General features: G+C 37.7%; 1 protein-coding gene across 1 annotated transcript; it reads right to left on the bottom strand.

The window, feature by feature from the left end:
* Positions 1-650: 650 nt before the first annotated feature.
* Positions 651-15,393, bottom strand: cyp27a2 (cytochrome P450 family 27 subfamily A member 2). Its single transcript, XM_081381765.1, has 9 exons — positions 15,065-15,393; positions 12,962-13,152; positions 12,263-12,462; positions 11,969-12,166; positions 10,175-10,338; positions 7,922-8,088; positions 1,967-2,048; positions 1,619-1,825; positions 651-1,503 (listed from the first exon to the last, which is right to left on the bottom strand). Exons 1-9 carry the CDS (start codon positions 15,350-15,352, stop codon positions 1,387-1,389), a joined length of 1,614 nt encoding a protein of 537 aa, XP_081237891.1. The 5' UTR covers positions 15,353-15,393; the 3' UTR covers positions 651-1,386.
* Positions 15,394-16,587: the final 1,194 nt, after the last annotated feature.

Raw genomic sequence — 16,587 nt, 5'->3', positions numbered from 1 at the left:
TGTAAATAATTAATAAAGCGCCAGACCTTGAAAGGTCAGAGCAAAGTCTAGTAGCCTACACTTCAATAGAATACACTTCCTTTACAACACAAGTTTGTACATGTGAAATTGAATGTACCACTGGTACAACGTGACAGGAATCATGTCAATCTGTTGCTCAAGAGTTTTGCACTCATCCAAGTGGCTTCAGAAGCGAACATGAACTGTTGGGCAACAGAACCGCATACTTGACTAGAATTACTGCTGTAACACATAGTGCACTGCAGCTGAGACACTAAAATTAGCTCTTTATCTACATTTGGTCTATATGGTGTTGTATTAGTATCATTGACAAACTATTATAGTTTTTATTATTATCTTGAAGTTTTTATTTTTATTTTCATTTTAGTTAAGGTTCCTTTTTTTCAGTTTTAGTTATTTTAGTACATCAAGTTAAACTAAATGAAAATGAGAACTATTGCCTTGCTAGCTGAAATACATACAGTATTTCTTTCCGTCAGTTATCTTTCGTTTTATTAATGACATTTTTTATGGTTTTATTTTTTGTTTTAGTTATCTAGAATAACTCCAGGTCTATTACAATGGTATATACAGTGTAAAAATGTTTATGATTTTTGAAAAGAAAGGAAGAACACTGATGGAAGTCAATATGTGGGTGGTTTGGCAACAGGTGTATTTACATAAATTAGCATTTCTGGTTAATTCTGTCATTTGCTTTCAGCCTGGCCCAAAAGGGTCATGTAAATCCACTCATTTAACGTCTGTTAATTAACAAATATATAAAAATGGAGGAGTAGATTTCCCCCCAAAAAACTTTTTGATCAAGGTTTGGACGAATGCCCTGACATCAACATTAAATTAATATAATAAAAAACAGCGGGAGGTAGCATATTAAAAAAAAACATGTTTTTAAAGAACAGTCTTTCTGCTCGATGCGAATCTTGATTGCCATAGCAGAGTTAGTGAGCCATCCTTTGTATCTGCAGAATCATTGCCACCACTTCACGAACAGAGGATCTTTGTTTCCATCTCTCTCTCTCTCCTCTGGCAAAATTACTGGTGCTCTTTAAGAGTTTGAAGGGAAAGCAGAGATTCAATGCACATAGCGCTCTCTTGGACTTTTTAGATTGTTCGCAAATTCTTATTAAACAGTGCGACCCAGACGCTGCAAACATCTCAGCTGTAAAAATCTGTCATAATATTTCAGCTCAGTTGATATTTCTTTGGAATGATGACTCACTTCCACCTTCTTCCCTAGATGATCTCACACGGTATTTCACAGAAACTGGTTTGTGGGTAGGGACCCTCGGGCATTTAAGGCAAAATGATTTGAATCAGGAGTCCTCATTTTGATTAGAAAAAGAGATTGACGGGAGATGGCAGGTGTCAGGCTCGAGGGATGAACTGTAGGTTGATGGGCTGGGAGGGAATGAGCAGTGTTCGGGTTTTGGGCTGTATCGATGGGGACCCCTCCTCTGCTCGGACCTCATAATGTTGCATCAGCTGTGGGGCAAAAGGGTCAAGGGTTAAAGAAAGAGTGATAGCGATAGTTAAATGTAGTATAAATATAATGGGTGTGCAATTGAAGCAGCAGATAGTGTGAAAGCATCCAACTCACTCTACTCAGAGCAAAGTACATCTCCAGCTCTGCTACCCTCTTCCCCACACAGGCTCGCACACCAACCCCGAACGGGACTGAACTGTAGGGGTGATGCTGAGAGCGAGACGGGCTGGCCCTCAGCCAGCGGTCTGGAATAAAACGCTCCGGATCAGGGAAATTATTCTCATCGTGACTAACAGCGTAATGACAGAGATGAAACTGTGTCTGAGGAAAATAGAGAGAAAACACACAAAGACTGGAATTAGGCTATTAGATGTTTAATTAAATGGAGATATTTAATGAGAGATTTGATATTTTTAAGCTGTGTGTGTGTGTGTGTGTGTGTGTGTGTGTGTGTGTGTGTACCTTCTTAGGGAACCAATAATTATCCACGATTACTTCCGAATCCACAGCCAGACGTCCATTACCAGGGACAACAGGATACATTCTATGATTAAAATGCATCATATTGTGAGAAATTAAATTTGGAACTGAGCATCTTGTAAGTAAAGTTTATTTTTTAACAAGATCGCTGAACATTCAGTCCAGCCTGAAAAGTTTTAGTGGCGCATTTCAAGGCAGACTGCATTGTAAACCCACCACATGATGCAGACTTTAAATAGGGACTTTTATGTAAAAACCACTGATCTATATAGACTGGTCATTATATAGATCAGTGGTAAAAACAGGCCAGCAGCAACTGAGCTGGACTTGACTGGATTCCACAGTTCAGGAGTGGTCGAAACATACACCAATATTTGGCAGCTACAAACCAAAAAGAATCCAAAACAGAATTCCTCTGGAAATATCTCTAGAAGGCATCTTTCCAAGATAAATGTTCCCTGTATCACAGCAAAAACATTTCTCTTTCCAACTCTGCTTTAGGGCTGGTTTTCAGTGCTGACATTTACAATACTGACTGTTAACTCTTTCCCGCCAGCGATATTTTTTAACCCAGGATGGTTGGGGAAGACTCATGAATATTCATTAGGGAAGTCATCCCTCATTGGTCTGATGACCTACCCCAACCCCGCCCCTAAACCTACCCGTCACTGGGGTTAAGACCAATCAGGGATGACTTCCCTAATGAATATTCATGAGTCTTCCCCTACCATCCTGGTGAAAAAACTTTCACTTCCATTCACCACCAGCATTTTTTTTTTATCATTTTCACAAAAGTTTCATGGCCCCCAGAATACTTTTTTGTATGAATATCTGAACATGCATATCAGAAATAACAGACCCGCTGCTCTTATAAAAAAAAACAACAACAAAAAAAAACTGTTTTATTCTAGCTTCATGCATTCCTTTTTTATCAACACTTGAATGTGGGAGTTTCATAAAAAAGCAAATTTGAGCGAAAAGCTGAGAAAAACGCGTTTTGTCATAGACTAAGTCTGGATGGGATTCAAAACGATGATCAAAACACAGAGATCGAGTCCATCAACACCTCCAAAGCTCGTCCTGGGTCGACATTTCATTCAGTAACGTTAGGCAGTTTTGATTTATATGCTGTTTATTGATAATGATCGTGTTATTTTACATATGCATCTGTTTACATATGATATCCCTTGTTTCTGCTTTTTCTTCGCCTGAGTTTTGAACAGGAGATTCAGTAATCTGTCAGAAGATGCATAATAGCAATTTAAAATATCATAATTTTAAAGGTCCCGTTCTACGTGATCCCATGTTTCAAACTTTAGTAAGTGTGTAATGTTGTTGTTAGAGTATAAATAATATCTGTAAAATTATAATGTTCAAAGTTCAATGCCAAGCGAGATATTTTATTTAACAGAAGTTGACTACATAAAACGGCTCGTTTGGACTACACTCCTCTACTTCCTTCTTTAGTGACATCACCAGAACCATGTTTAGACTAACCTCGGCCCACAGGAATGCTCCCTCAACTCTACTGGCTACTTGCGCACTTCTTATAACTTAGGCTACTGTGTTTACTCAGCTCTTACTGTGATTTTCTGAAGTAAAACTGACGCTTCATCTTTTGTGTGATGTACAATAAACTTTATTAAACTCATCAGTACATGTTTGATCATCATTCGGACCTGGTCCGAAACAGCAGACTTGTAACTTAGGCTGTTAATAAATAATGGATACATACAAGCAGATGACAAATACGTTATAATAACCGTAATTAAACTGCTAAACCATACCTGTTCCATCTCTATACAGCACTCTGACTCTGTAGCATAGACTGTAAAAAATATGGACAAAGCGTCTGTGACGTCACCCATAGACTTTCTGAAGAACGGGTTTGAAGCCGTTTATGGGGGGTATGGGCGGCGCCATCTTGGAAAATCTTGGGAAATGCTAACCCCGCCCACCTTCTAACGCAGCGCACGTCACTCAGCTCACTCTGCTACTCCGGTTATATTTCAGGCAATGAACTATTTTTTTACAGTCTATGGTAACGAAATATGTTATAAAACACCATACTAACTCTTTTCGTTTTCATTTAAAGAAATCTTAAACATTATAGCCACACAAATGCGGTTCAGGCAACGCATATTGATTATATTCAACTGCACATAACGTTTGCCTATTTATGAAAAACAAAACAAAATATAACACAAATCTGCCTCTTTTCATTTTAAATATAATATAAAAATATTAAACATTTTATGGTCCAGGCAATATGTGCATTTGTACTAAACAACAGATTTTGCAGTAAACAACATTACATATCATCTTCGTTGTATTAAAATGACAAAACTCAACCCAGTCTCTTTTTGTTAAATTTCAGTTTTATCAATGTTAGCCATTATAAAAGTATAAGTAAAAGGTATAAGAAGCTATAGTTACAAATAAAGCAAACAATTCAATCAAACATACAAAGTCAGCGCGAGTTTAACCATACATCGGTAAAGTTAAATAGCTTATAAAGTTATGAAACTTCCCCTCAGCCAAAACGATTGCCCAGGGAAAAAAATATAGATTCACGAGACCAAAAATCGCCCATTAGATATACACAAGACGAATTATATCTCATGTTTAACCACTACAGAGACGCCAGAGTCCGCGGCATTGGCGGCAAACCTTAGAACGTCAAGCCGATGAAAGACCATTCCAGGCGGGGTACATCGCGCCGAGCACCCGGTCATCCCTGGATCAACTGGATAAAATTTTCCTAAATCTTTAAATAAACCACAGATTTGAGCTTTAAACAACTACATTCTCGCCTGAAAAACTCTTAAAACTACATTTCATGATACAGAAACAGTAGTATTATATGTCAACTGTATTAAAAAATGGCGCTTCTTATGTTGTCATTCTCCGTGGCGCTGCCTTCAGCTGTCAATCAAGCTGTCAATCAAAGTTAACCACGCCCTTATTGTCATATATTTTATATCTAAATACGATCTAAACTAACGAGTTAGAAAAAAAATCACTACCCTCGCCGTTGTCAGGCACTCGGAACCTATCGAAAAATACAATAAAAGTCCATGGGACCAACCTGTAAAGACATGAATTTATGCTCTGAAAACGGACTTTAACGGACTATGCCCCTTTTCACAAGATGTAAAATAAGTCTCTGATGTCCCCAGAGTGTGTATGTGAAGTTTGAGCTCAAAATACCCAACAGATAATTTTTTACAGCATGTTTAAATTGACATTTTTTGGGGCTCAGAAAAACGAGCCGTTTCAGTGTGTCCCCTTTAAATGCAAATGAGGTGCTGCTGGACGACACAGGGGGCGGAGCTTCATGAGCTCGCGCTCAGTCTGTCAGGAAAATTTCATCTCACGGAATGATGATAATATCAGAAACTCTCAGTAACGGCGTTCATTTCGAGTCGGACAATAATGCCTACAGAGTCAGATTGCTGTAAAGAGATGAAACAGGTATGGTTTAGTAGTTTAATTACGGTTATTATAACGTATTTGTCATCTGTTTGTAGGCTGTGTATCCATTATTTATTAATAGCCTACAAGTCTGCTGTCTGAATGATGATCAAACATGTACTGATGAGTTTAATAAAGTTTATTGTACATCACACAAAAGATGAAGCGTCAGTTTTACTTCAGAAAATCACCGTAAGAGCTGAGTAAACACAGTAGGCTAAGTTATAAGAAGTGCGCAAGTAACGTAGCCAGTAGAGTTGAGGGAGCATTCCTGTGGGCGGAGGTTAGTCAAGAAACGGTTCTGGTGATGTCACTAATGCAGGATGTAGAGGGGTGTTAGTCCAATCGAGACGTTTTTTGTAGTCAACTTCTGTTAAATAAAATATCTCGCTTGGCATTGAACTTTGAGCTTTATAATTTTACAGATATTATTTATGCTCTAACAGCAACATTACACACTAACTAAAGTTTGAAACATGAAATCGCATGCAACGGGACCTTTAACATGGGGGCTATGGACATTTGCTCCCTTTTGGGACCTTCCCCTAGCGGATTTTCGATGTATTGCAGTTTTTCGCACTTCCGGGTAGGCTTCATTTTTCAGATCAGAATGTTGCCGCTTGCTCTGTAGGCATTATTGTCCGACTCGAAATGAACGCCGTTACTGAGAGTTTCTGATATTATCATCATTCCGTGAGATGAATTTTTCCTGACAGACTGAGCGCGAGCTCATGAAGCTCCGCCCCCTGTGCCGTCCAGCAGCAGCTCATTTGCATTTAAAGGGGACACACTGAAACGGCTCGTTTTTCTGAGCCCCAAAAAATGTCAATTTAAACATGCTGTAAAAAATGATCTGTTGGGTATTTTGAGCTCAAACTTCACATACACACTCTGGGGACATCAGAGACTTATTTTACATCTTGTGAAAAGGGGCAAATAACGGGACCTTTAACATAAATCATTACTATGGTCACTGTCTGTGGTTTTTGCAAATATTTAACCAATGAGAAGTATTACAAAGAGCTTGTGACCAAATCTCATAACTCCATTGCCTCCTCAAACTGTCCGTCAAACCTCATAACTCCGCCCCATCTCTATCGTGAATGAAGTGCCACAAGCAGTTTGGAGCATCTCTGCTTATTTACGATGCAAGGCCAGGGTAAATAAAGAACTATTCCTTTGTTTCTCAAGTAAAGAAAACGCTGTACTTATTCACTTTATATATAAAAGTATTTGAGAGTGGTGAAGAGCGTCTTGCATTTCTTGTTGAGTGACGGCAAAAATAACCTTTGCTTAGCGCTTCATTATAATGTGAGATTTTGGACAAATTACAGAAAAAAGAAAAGAAAAATAACGAGCGCCCACATAGCTTCAATAATCTTCATAACCTTTAGACCTTAAGCACCAGAGAAACGCATACTGTCTATGGAGAAACGAGGGCGTCGCCATCTTAAGAATATTGCCGTTTTTCCGGTCGCGCTGTATATTTCTATGGCGCTGCTGTCCAGGAGTAAATAGCTTTTGAAGTGGATTTACTTAATATAAAGTTAACGAAAGTTATCGTGAGGACTGTAATGTTTAAAGCAGATGACTTAACAAATGTCAGTCGACCGGGAATATTTTAAAACGAGCCGTTCATCAATAAACGCAAAATCGCTGTGAAAATACAGACCGGAAGTCAAAGGACAACGAGGCGAGCGCAGCGCTGAAAAGGGCGGGGCTACATACGGTCTATTGATGAAATACATACGGTATTATGATGAAAACGAGATGTGAGGATCAACTGCCCTAAGATGTAGCCGTTTCTAAAGATGAAAAACATGACATTCCCTGGACATAAACTTCCTAAATTCATTTGAGCTTGATTTTGATAAAGTGTTAATAATATAATGACACATGCAAGTATATGATCACATATAAAGCCACAATATCAGATTTGACATCACTGTTTTAAAAAAAAAAAGTTTAATCCTGTTTTAGTCATACAGTTTGGGTGTGGGGAGTAAAAAGCAAACATGTGCTTTTGCCTGTCACAATATGAGGTAAATCTGTCCCTGGCCTTACCGCATATAATAGTGAAAACACGGAAAACAGGAAATTTCCATCAATGGCGGCGGGGAAGCATTGTCTTACAATTGACGGTGGGGAAAGAGTTAACTAAAGCTAACCCACACTCATTTCCAAAGACTGAGTATCAAGTTCATTCCAAGTTGATTGTTTCTCCAGAAGAAGCCTCTGTGTTTAATCACTGTGGAGGAGATTATTGATGTGAGTTGGACTGTTTAAATAAGGGCTGTGCAAAGGTTATTGTGCTCAGCATAAACTGAATAAAGTTCGGCCACTCCTGCATAATGTAGAAAACAGCTGGTCTCTTTCACCCCTTTCAAGATGCATGAACAATAAATTAGTACTGTTTTCCCCACTAAAAGTGTTTGGGGCAGGACTATTGCACATTTCCCCTACCTGAGAATTTCTTTGATGACAGCCTTCATGTAGGGCATCCTGGTCAGATGTTCAGCGTTCGGCTGCTCTTTATTAGGACAAACAGATGCGATCTCGTTATAGAGGCGGTTCTGTGCCTCTGCATCACGTGCAAGGTGGTACAAGGTCCATGATAGTGTGTTAGACGTCTGTCAAGGACAAAGAAAAAAAGAAAGATTGACTATCTTATCCAGTAATGCATTCAAAGATCTCAGCTGATGTTATGATAGAGACACCTGATTGGCTAAGTTAATTATGTCCAGAGGGTGAGAGTGGGCTAGAGTGCTCTCTTATAAAAATTGAAAACTCATGCATTTTGGCCGTTCATTTACACAACAACAGCGTTTTTTTTATATATATATATATATATATATATATATATATATATATATATATATATATATATATATATATCAGTTTTTGAAAATTATTACGTTATCGTCTACGTGTGAACTACAAAAATGCTAATTTGTGAAACCGGTGGCATCATGCAAATGTGTCTCACGAGTTCAGTCTATAGGCGTGTAGTGTTTCTTTACAAAGTGGCATCGCCAACTACTGGCCTGGCATGAATAATACAGCATTTTTAATCCTTTTTGCGGATCCATGTGAACGGGGATCGTTTTGACAACGTTGTCGTCTGTACGTGAAAAACATAAAGGAAAAACTTTTTAGTACTTTGTTGTCGTGTAAATGTACCCTGAATCCTCAGCTATGTGTCGCTGAAACCGATCAGACATCAGCAAAGAATGCTGCTACACAGGTTATCAACCCTGTGGGTTGCTAAAAGTGGGACACAATGTAGCAGATAGCTCTGGAAATCCGATAAACGGTAGCCTTGACAGACATTTACACAGAGATTAGGAGCATAGTACAGCATGTTAAAGGTCATTATTGTATCAGTTAGGGATGGGCAGGATGGTTAACACGTTCTTGTTGTAAGTTCATTGTTAATGTGATTAATGTGAAGGTTACTCAGCAAGGACACCTGTGTGAATTCACCTTGACCCCAACTGATTAAAAGTAACTACAAAGATGGATCACAAAAGTCAAGTACGCGTTTCCAAATGCGTGAACACCACTAAGAAATCGGATCTGAGTCTGGAGGACCCTAATCATTCAGGCCTTCCTTAAGAACGACTAGTTACTCCAGTTAAACCACCTTATTGTACACTTTTAGTGCACTTCAAATCTTAACAGTATATTTTTAAGAACTGTACTTACAGACAATATCATTTTAATTAAATAAAAGGCCACTTAAGTGTCTTGAAGAGGTTACACTTTCATGACTATGTTTCTCAACACGCTTAAGTACAGGTTGTAATAATGTCAAATTAAAAGCTTTGCTTTAAAGTACATTTTAAATCATAACTTGTTTTGATATGTTGACTAACATGCTAACACATGTTAAGTACTTTATTATCATTTTAACTGTATGCTTCATTTGATATTACATAAGTTAACATTTTAAACTGAATTATTATGCGTTACTACATGGTACTAAATTATGCATAATTACAAGTAACTAACCTTAAACCAAACCCTAACTCTATACTAAGTACGTGTAGTTCAAATTACTCAGTACTTATTTGAGTAAGTACAATGTAACAACATCACCTTAAAATAAATTGTAACCAAATATATTTAAGTTTACCATAAATGCTTGTCAGTACATTCAGCATTTTAACCATATTTCGAAGACAACAGAAATCATTGTGAAATGACATATAAAGGCATATAAATGTACTTAGGTCCTACTTAATGGAGTCAAAAAACACTATAAAATTCAGCTAATTTCATACAATTTTAAACTATAATACATTTTAATTTAAGTGTCTGAAAAAAAATATTTTTGAAAAATATTTCTGTAATAAGCACTCTTAAAAAGTATGCTAGTGTACTTTTTCACAAGGGAAGCATCACCTAGGGATGCACCAATATTAAAATTCTGGTATGGTTAATAAATAGTTTCATTCAGTTTCAAGTTTGTGCCTGTGTGTTTGTCTCTTGTTTCTTATTTTTTCAGGAACTTAATTTCTCTCTTGTTTTCGACAGGTACATATAGAAAACACTCCCTTATCACAACAGCTGAACCAGTGGTGCAGGTTATTGTTTCTGTAACATAATGAACTTCTGAATAATAAATCCTCAACTGAATATAACTTTTAACTAATAGCAAATCATATTGTTTAATCTACTTCCTGTCTGACTGGTTCCAAATAAACATATTCTTACTGTGTCCACGCCTCCCAGCAGAAGTTCAGTGAGGCTGATGTACACCTCTCCTAAGCTGAGTTTATCGCTGGACAACAGGTAGGTGAGATACATGCCCTCCACTTCCTCTCCACGCTCAACCTGTTCATGGATCTGCTTCACCTTCTTATCAATCAGATGTCGGGCTAGACAAAAGAACAACAGACACAGACAGAAAGGGCAATCAGTTACGCAATCCACCATATCAGATAAATGTCAGACAGAGACTACAAGTGCACCGAAATCAAACAAAAGTTATTGAAATAGCTGTGGGTTCCACAAATTCAACTGAAAATGCTTCTTTTAATGACTTATGCTATCTCAAAATTTCCAACCCGTTAATGGCAAGCATCTTTAGTACTTATTAGAACACACTTTTGCTGTTATGACCTGCTGCAAATGAGATGTATAACCAGACACCAGCTTCTGGCAGCGTTTCTGAGGAATCTCAGCCCATTCCTCATGAACAATGGCCTCCAGTTCAGTAATGCTCTTGGGATTGCGTGATGCAACTGCCTTCTTCAAATTCCAGCAGAGATTTTCTTTGGGGTTCAAGTCAGGTGACTGATGGCCACTGTAGAACCTTCCAGAACTTCTTCAGCAAACAAGCCTTGGTGGAATTTGAGGTATGCTTGAAATCATTGTCCTGTTGGAAGGTCCAATGATGCCCAAGTTTAAGCTTCCTTGCTGACGGCATGACGTTTTCTTTTATTTATACGAAAATGAATCCATCTTGCCTTCCACATACTGCAGATTTCCAGTGCCAGAGGATGCAAAGCAGCCCCAGAGCATCACGAACCCCACCATGCTTAACTGTAGGCAGTGTTCTTTTCAGCAAATGCTTCATTCTTCTTCCTCCACACATATCGCTGATCCATAGCGCCAAAAAGTTCCAGTTTTGTTTCATTGCTCCACAGAACAGAATCCCAAAACTTCTGTGGCTTATTCATATGATTTTGAGCAAATTGGAGCCGACTTTTCTTGTGCTTTTGGGTCAGTAGTAGTGTACGTATCGGAGTTCTGGTATGCGTTAAGTACGTTCCTTACTGTGCAGCTGAAACCTCAGTGCCTGTTGCCACCAAGTCTTGCTGCAGAACTTTTGCAGTCACTCGAGGATTTTTCTGAACCTGCCTTCTCAGAAATCTGGATTTAGCCGTTGATAGCTTCCTTTTTCTGCCCCGTCCAGGTAGTGTAACCACTGTTCCTTTAACTTTGAACTTGCGAACTATGTTTCCAAATGTCTCTAGGAACATTTAGTGACTTTGCTATTTTGTTTTAATCCTGTTCCTTGTTTATGAAGGGCAATGATATCTTCTCTTAACTTTTTGGACCATTGTGTACCATGTGTTCTAGCTCAAGCACACCTGGTGCAACTAATGAAGACCTTGATTAGTTGCATCAATAGTGCTTGAGACAACACCTGTTTTTCCAGATTTGTGCTGTTGTGAAAGATTCTATTCAGGGGGTTGAATAATTTTGAGATAGCAGAAGTCATTAAAATTTGAATTTCCAGTTGAATTTGAGGAAACCACTTGAAACATTTGTTGTGTTGAGTTTTCAATTACTTTGGTTTGATTTGCTTAATGCAAACAGCTTAAAGTCTGTAAATATTGCCAACAAACCTGATTTGCAATAATAATTTTGAATATATATATATATATATTGTTTAATAAAACTTTTTACATAAAAAAACAGCAGTTTTAACAGGGGTGTGAAGACTTTTCATATCCACTGTATATTGTGCATCCCAAATGCAGACATTGAACTTCAGCATACCTACGTCATACAAGTCATCCCAAGCCTGGACAAACCGTTTCCAGAACGGGAAGATGTGACGGGTCCAGCGAGGGAAAAAAAGAACCGTCTCTGAGAGCGCCAACATGTCATTAACGGCAGATATGAACCGCAGAGTTTCTGTGGGAATTTCCTCCTGTAAACAGCCTAGCCTTGTTTCGAACAGGATAGAGGAGATTCCTGCATAGTGAGAAAGACAAAATCACTACGCTGCTGTTTGCTCACGTCACTGTGAATAGCTCCAGGATATTGTATCCCATCTACATCCATACAAACCCTCAAAGCCAAATTTGTAAAGCTCAGAGGCGAGGTCAGTGACGGTGGCCTGGTCTTGACTGCGCAGACGCAGGAGTTCCACGCGCTGTAGGAGATCAGACACAACCTCGTGAATGATGGGTGCGTATGCCGTTACTTCCTTCAGTTTAAGCATCTTAGGGTTCAGGGCACTACGAATACGATACCACTCAGGGCCTGTGCTGAAATACAAAAATATATATTTTTAAAAAACCCTTTACTCACCCCAAACTTTTGAACGGTAGTGTAGTTCACCCCAAAAATCTAACTTTTTGGGGACTAAAGCTGTCAAGCTCCAAAATGACAAAAATCTCCTAAAGTCATGAGAGAGCTTTGAGCAAGGAACAAACCAAAATTTATTCTGTTATTATTGAGATCTACAGTTTATGAGAGTCATGACAGAAATAGTTTGGAGTCAAATCTTTTCAATGAATCATCTGATGCGGTTCACAACACTACTGAATGATTTGTTCATGAATAGAACTGATCCAGGTCTCATCAGTGAATAATAATTGTTTGTACTATTTGGCACACAGAGCGAGGTATTGTATCGCTAGGAGGATGTGGTGCTAATGGACCACGCATATATTTTCAAGCTTGAAAGCTCCATTCTCCTTTTGTGTTCCATGAAAGAAAGTCTAAAGAAAGACAATGTGTGAAGGGGAGACAATGTGTGCTTACTCTACATGAATTCCATATGCTTGTCCTCTCATGTCTCTGTATTCTTTCCAGTGAGGCAGATCAGTACGCACTGGGTATCGTCCCTCCTGTCGGATCACCTGTGCAAGAAGCTCTGCCGTCGCCACATTTACCACATCAAACGGCCCAAAGCGTGAGCGCCAGATCGGACCATACAGGCGCTTATGCTCCACCTGCATAATAGATGTGTGGGCGGGGGGGATCATTATGGGTGTACATCAGCAATTGTTTATCATACACATTTAGCTATTTAGCTACAAATAATACAGAGACAATCCCCCTATATGATGTGTGTAATTCTGTAAAATGTTTAAATAGCCATTTTTCATTTAATGCCGTGGTTCCCAACTCAGCAAATGCAAAGGGGGGCTTCAAGATGACTTAAAATTACTTTTAATGCTTGTTTTAAGACAAAATAATAATATTCTTTGGGGAACCAAAAAGGTTTCTTTTATGGCATCGCTGTGAAAACCTCCATTTGGAATCTTTATTGTTAAGAGTGTATGTGTGTGTGTCAATCATTGTTTAGATGTAAATAATAGTGATAAATTAGATCGTCTTCATATAAATCGATTATATATCTTCACGAGACTTGGACAAAACCACTCAAATAATATGGATTAACTTTAAGTTTTTATTAACTGTCCTTTCAATGGAGAGATAGAAACTGCTCAGGTCTGAATATTAAACAGGCTTGTGGCTTTAGAATGACATGTGGGTTATTTATGTAACAGCTAACATTATTTTGCAACATTGTATTGGTTCCACAATAGATGTCTTTTCTGCTTTTTTTTTACGCAATTTCTGTTTCTCCTTTTTTTTTTTCATCCAATATCCAGTTGTAGATCGTCTTTACTAAGATTCCAAGTACCATCCAAATGTAAGGGAATGTTGAAATTACAAACAGGCATTTGCCCTGAACTCACACAATTAATTAAACCACAAGTTGGGATGTTGAGCGCCACAAAGAAAGCAATGTTTTGACAGAACAGTTTTCTGATTGGCCAAATCCTGTGGGTCGCACTCAGATTCTTTTAGCTGTTTACAGGGGCTGACACACAGAGATAAAGGGACATTTCACAGAAACTCTGTTACAGTGATTTGTATCTGGAAGCGGAAACATTCTATCCGTGCAATGGCACTCAGAAAACAACCGTTAAAGAAACTTGGGAGTGCTCTGTAGTTGGTAATTGGACCCAGTGGTAATTCAGAGCTTAAATCAACCTTTGGAATACAAGCCTGAATACAACATCTGACCTATAAATGTAATCTTTATGGCAAGCTGTTTTAACCTTTATTCCTTAAAACTAACTACTAACTACTAGACACAAATTAAATATTAGGCACCATTGAATTAAATTATATGATATACAAGTACTTTTGTTTATGCCTTTATACCTACCAGTAACTATTCAAATAGTTTAGACATTCTAGAAACTAAAATTTAAAAGATGAAAAATTGACTAATAAAAGTGACTAATTTGCTGGCATTTGTTGAATAAGTAGTAATTGTGTAATTACTAAAAAAGTAACTGTAGTCTGATTATGAGTAGCCTATTTTAAAATGTAATATAATCTTATTACAAGCACTTACTTTGGAATCTACTATTACATTATCAGTTACTACCCAGCAATGTTAATAGGTGATATCAAAAGCACAGAAGCCCATGAAATTATAGGACTGTCTAAATAATTACTAGTATTTGAAACTGGAAAAGTAACTAATCACTTTTAGATTACTTACAAGCGGCAAAATATAAAAAGCCTACTAGTAACAAATTTAGATGGGTCTATTAGTTTGTTTTAAGCAATACATGTTTAAAGGGCTTTCCATAATGTCTTCTCCTTCCACGGATATCAGCTGTCACTATCAGACAGGATTTCCTGAGACACCACAATCAAAAGCCATTCTACAGAATTGGTTCAAAGTTGTGTCTTTTTTCACAAATGTTGTAGGCCTATGTATGAAAATGGTATAATATCAAGGTACACATTTCTAGTAATTGTGCAGTTATTTTGCTTTATGTAGGCTAATTTAATATTCATATTTGTATATCTAAATGAACATTCGATCAAGTATTTTACCTGCATTGCATGACTTTTATCAGCGTATCCTTTAACGAAGAGCCAGTAGGCGGTAGTGGCCAGACTGGGTCCCGGTAGATCATCGATGGTTTTGTATTTTCCAGTCACTGCTGTCGCGCTCTGCAAGTCTACATCGCTTGTTTGGGACTTAATGGTCCGTGCGATCAATTCCTGAAATGGCGCATATTTTCTACCAACATGAGCTGCGATACGATCAGCTTTAACTAGCGCAGAAGACAACATGTTTGGCTTGTGTTGCAAAGGCGATAAGATACTGGTCGACCGCATACCAGGCAGCACATACTGTAGTTCATGTCAAAACACTGGGCGGGATTTCTTTTCAGCTGTGGCTCAAAACCTAGTGAGCTGCCTACCTAGACAACATCTTGAAAAGCGGCAGGGTTTTTGGACATCATAGGCGCGTTATTTAGGTAGGTAGTTGTAGTTCACTAGGTTTTGGGACAGTCCCAGATCACAAACACTGAGTCTGACACAATGTAAGTAACTGTCAAAAATGAAAAATCTGGAGGCGTAGGCCTAACTGTTTGAAGGTGTATTACTTTTGAGTGGTAGTGTTTTAGCTGTTTACCCTACTAAGGTAGGCTATATTTGCTTACGGCTAGCAAGTTTAAAAAAAGAAAAAGAAATTAACACTTCTTTAATCAATGACGTCACGTAACCTATTAATGTGGTCAAAAATGAGAGGAAAGACATGTAGTGTTACAAAAATATATATATTTCAAACAAATGCTGTTCTTTGTATTTTCTTTCTATGCATCAAAGAATCATAAAAGAATGTATGGAAGCTTGTTTCCGCCACTGAATAATAAATAAATAATAATAATTGCGACTTTTTATCTCACAATTGCGGTATATCAGTCAGAATTGACCTTTTTTTCTCAGAATTGCGAGATATGAAGTCATAATTGTGAGAAATAAAGTCGCAATTGCGAGATATAAAGTCGCAATTCTGAGATATAAAGTGGCAATTGCGAGAAAAAAAAGTCAGAATTCTGACTTTATATCTCGCAATTCTGACTTTATAACACGCAATTGCGACTTTATTTCACGCAATTCTGACTTTATATCTCGCAATTCTGATAAATAAAGTCAGAATTGCGAGATGTAAACTCGCAATTGTGAGATAAAAAGTCGCAATGATCTTTTAAAATGTTTTATTTTGTGGCGGAAACAAGCTTCCATAAGAATGCATAAAGGCTTCCACAAAAAAATATTAAGTAGTAATCTATCTTGAGCAGCAAATCAGCATATTATAATGATTTCTGAAGGATCATGTGACTGTAATCTGACATCTGAGAGTAATGATGCTGAAAATTCAGCTTTGCATCACAGGAAAATAATTCAACCTTAAAATATATTAATACAGAAAATAGTTATTTTAAATTGTAATAATATTTTACTCTTACTGTTTTACTGTATCTTTGATCAAATAAATGCAGCCTGTGTTAGCATGAGACTTTTCAAAAACATTTAAAATATATCTCACTGAACTTTTGAACAGT

The sequence above is a fragment of the Scardinius erythrophthalmus genome (assembly GCF_964197995.2).
Source record: "Scardinius erythrophthalmus genome assembly, chromosome: 12".
NCBI lineage: Eukaryota > Metazoa > Chordata > Actinopteri > Cypriniformes > Leuciscidae > Scardinius > Scardinius erythrophthalmus.
Note: the sequence above shows the minus strand (reverse complement) of the source record. Positions and strands in the feature narration are given on the sequence as shown.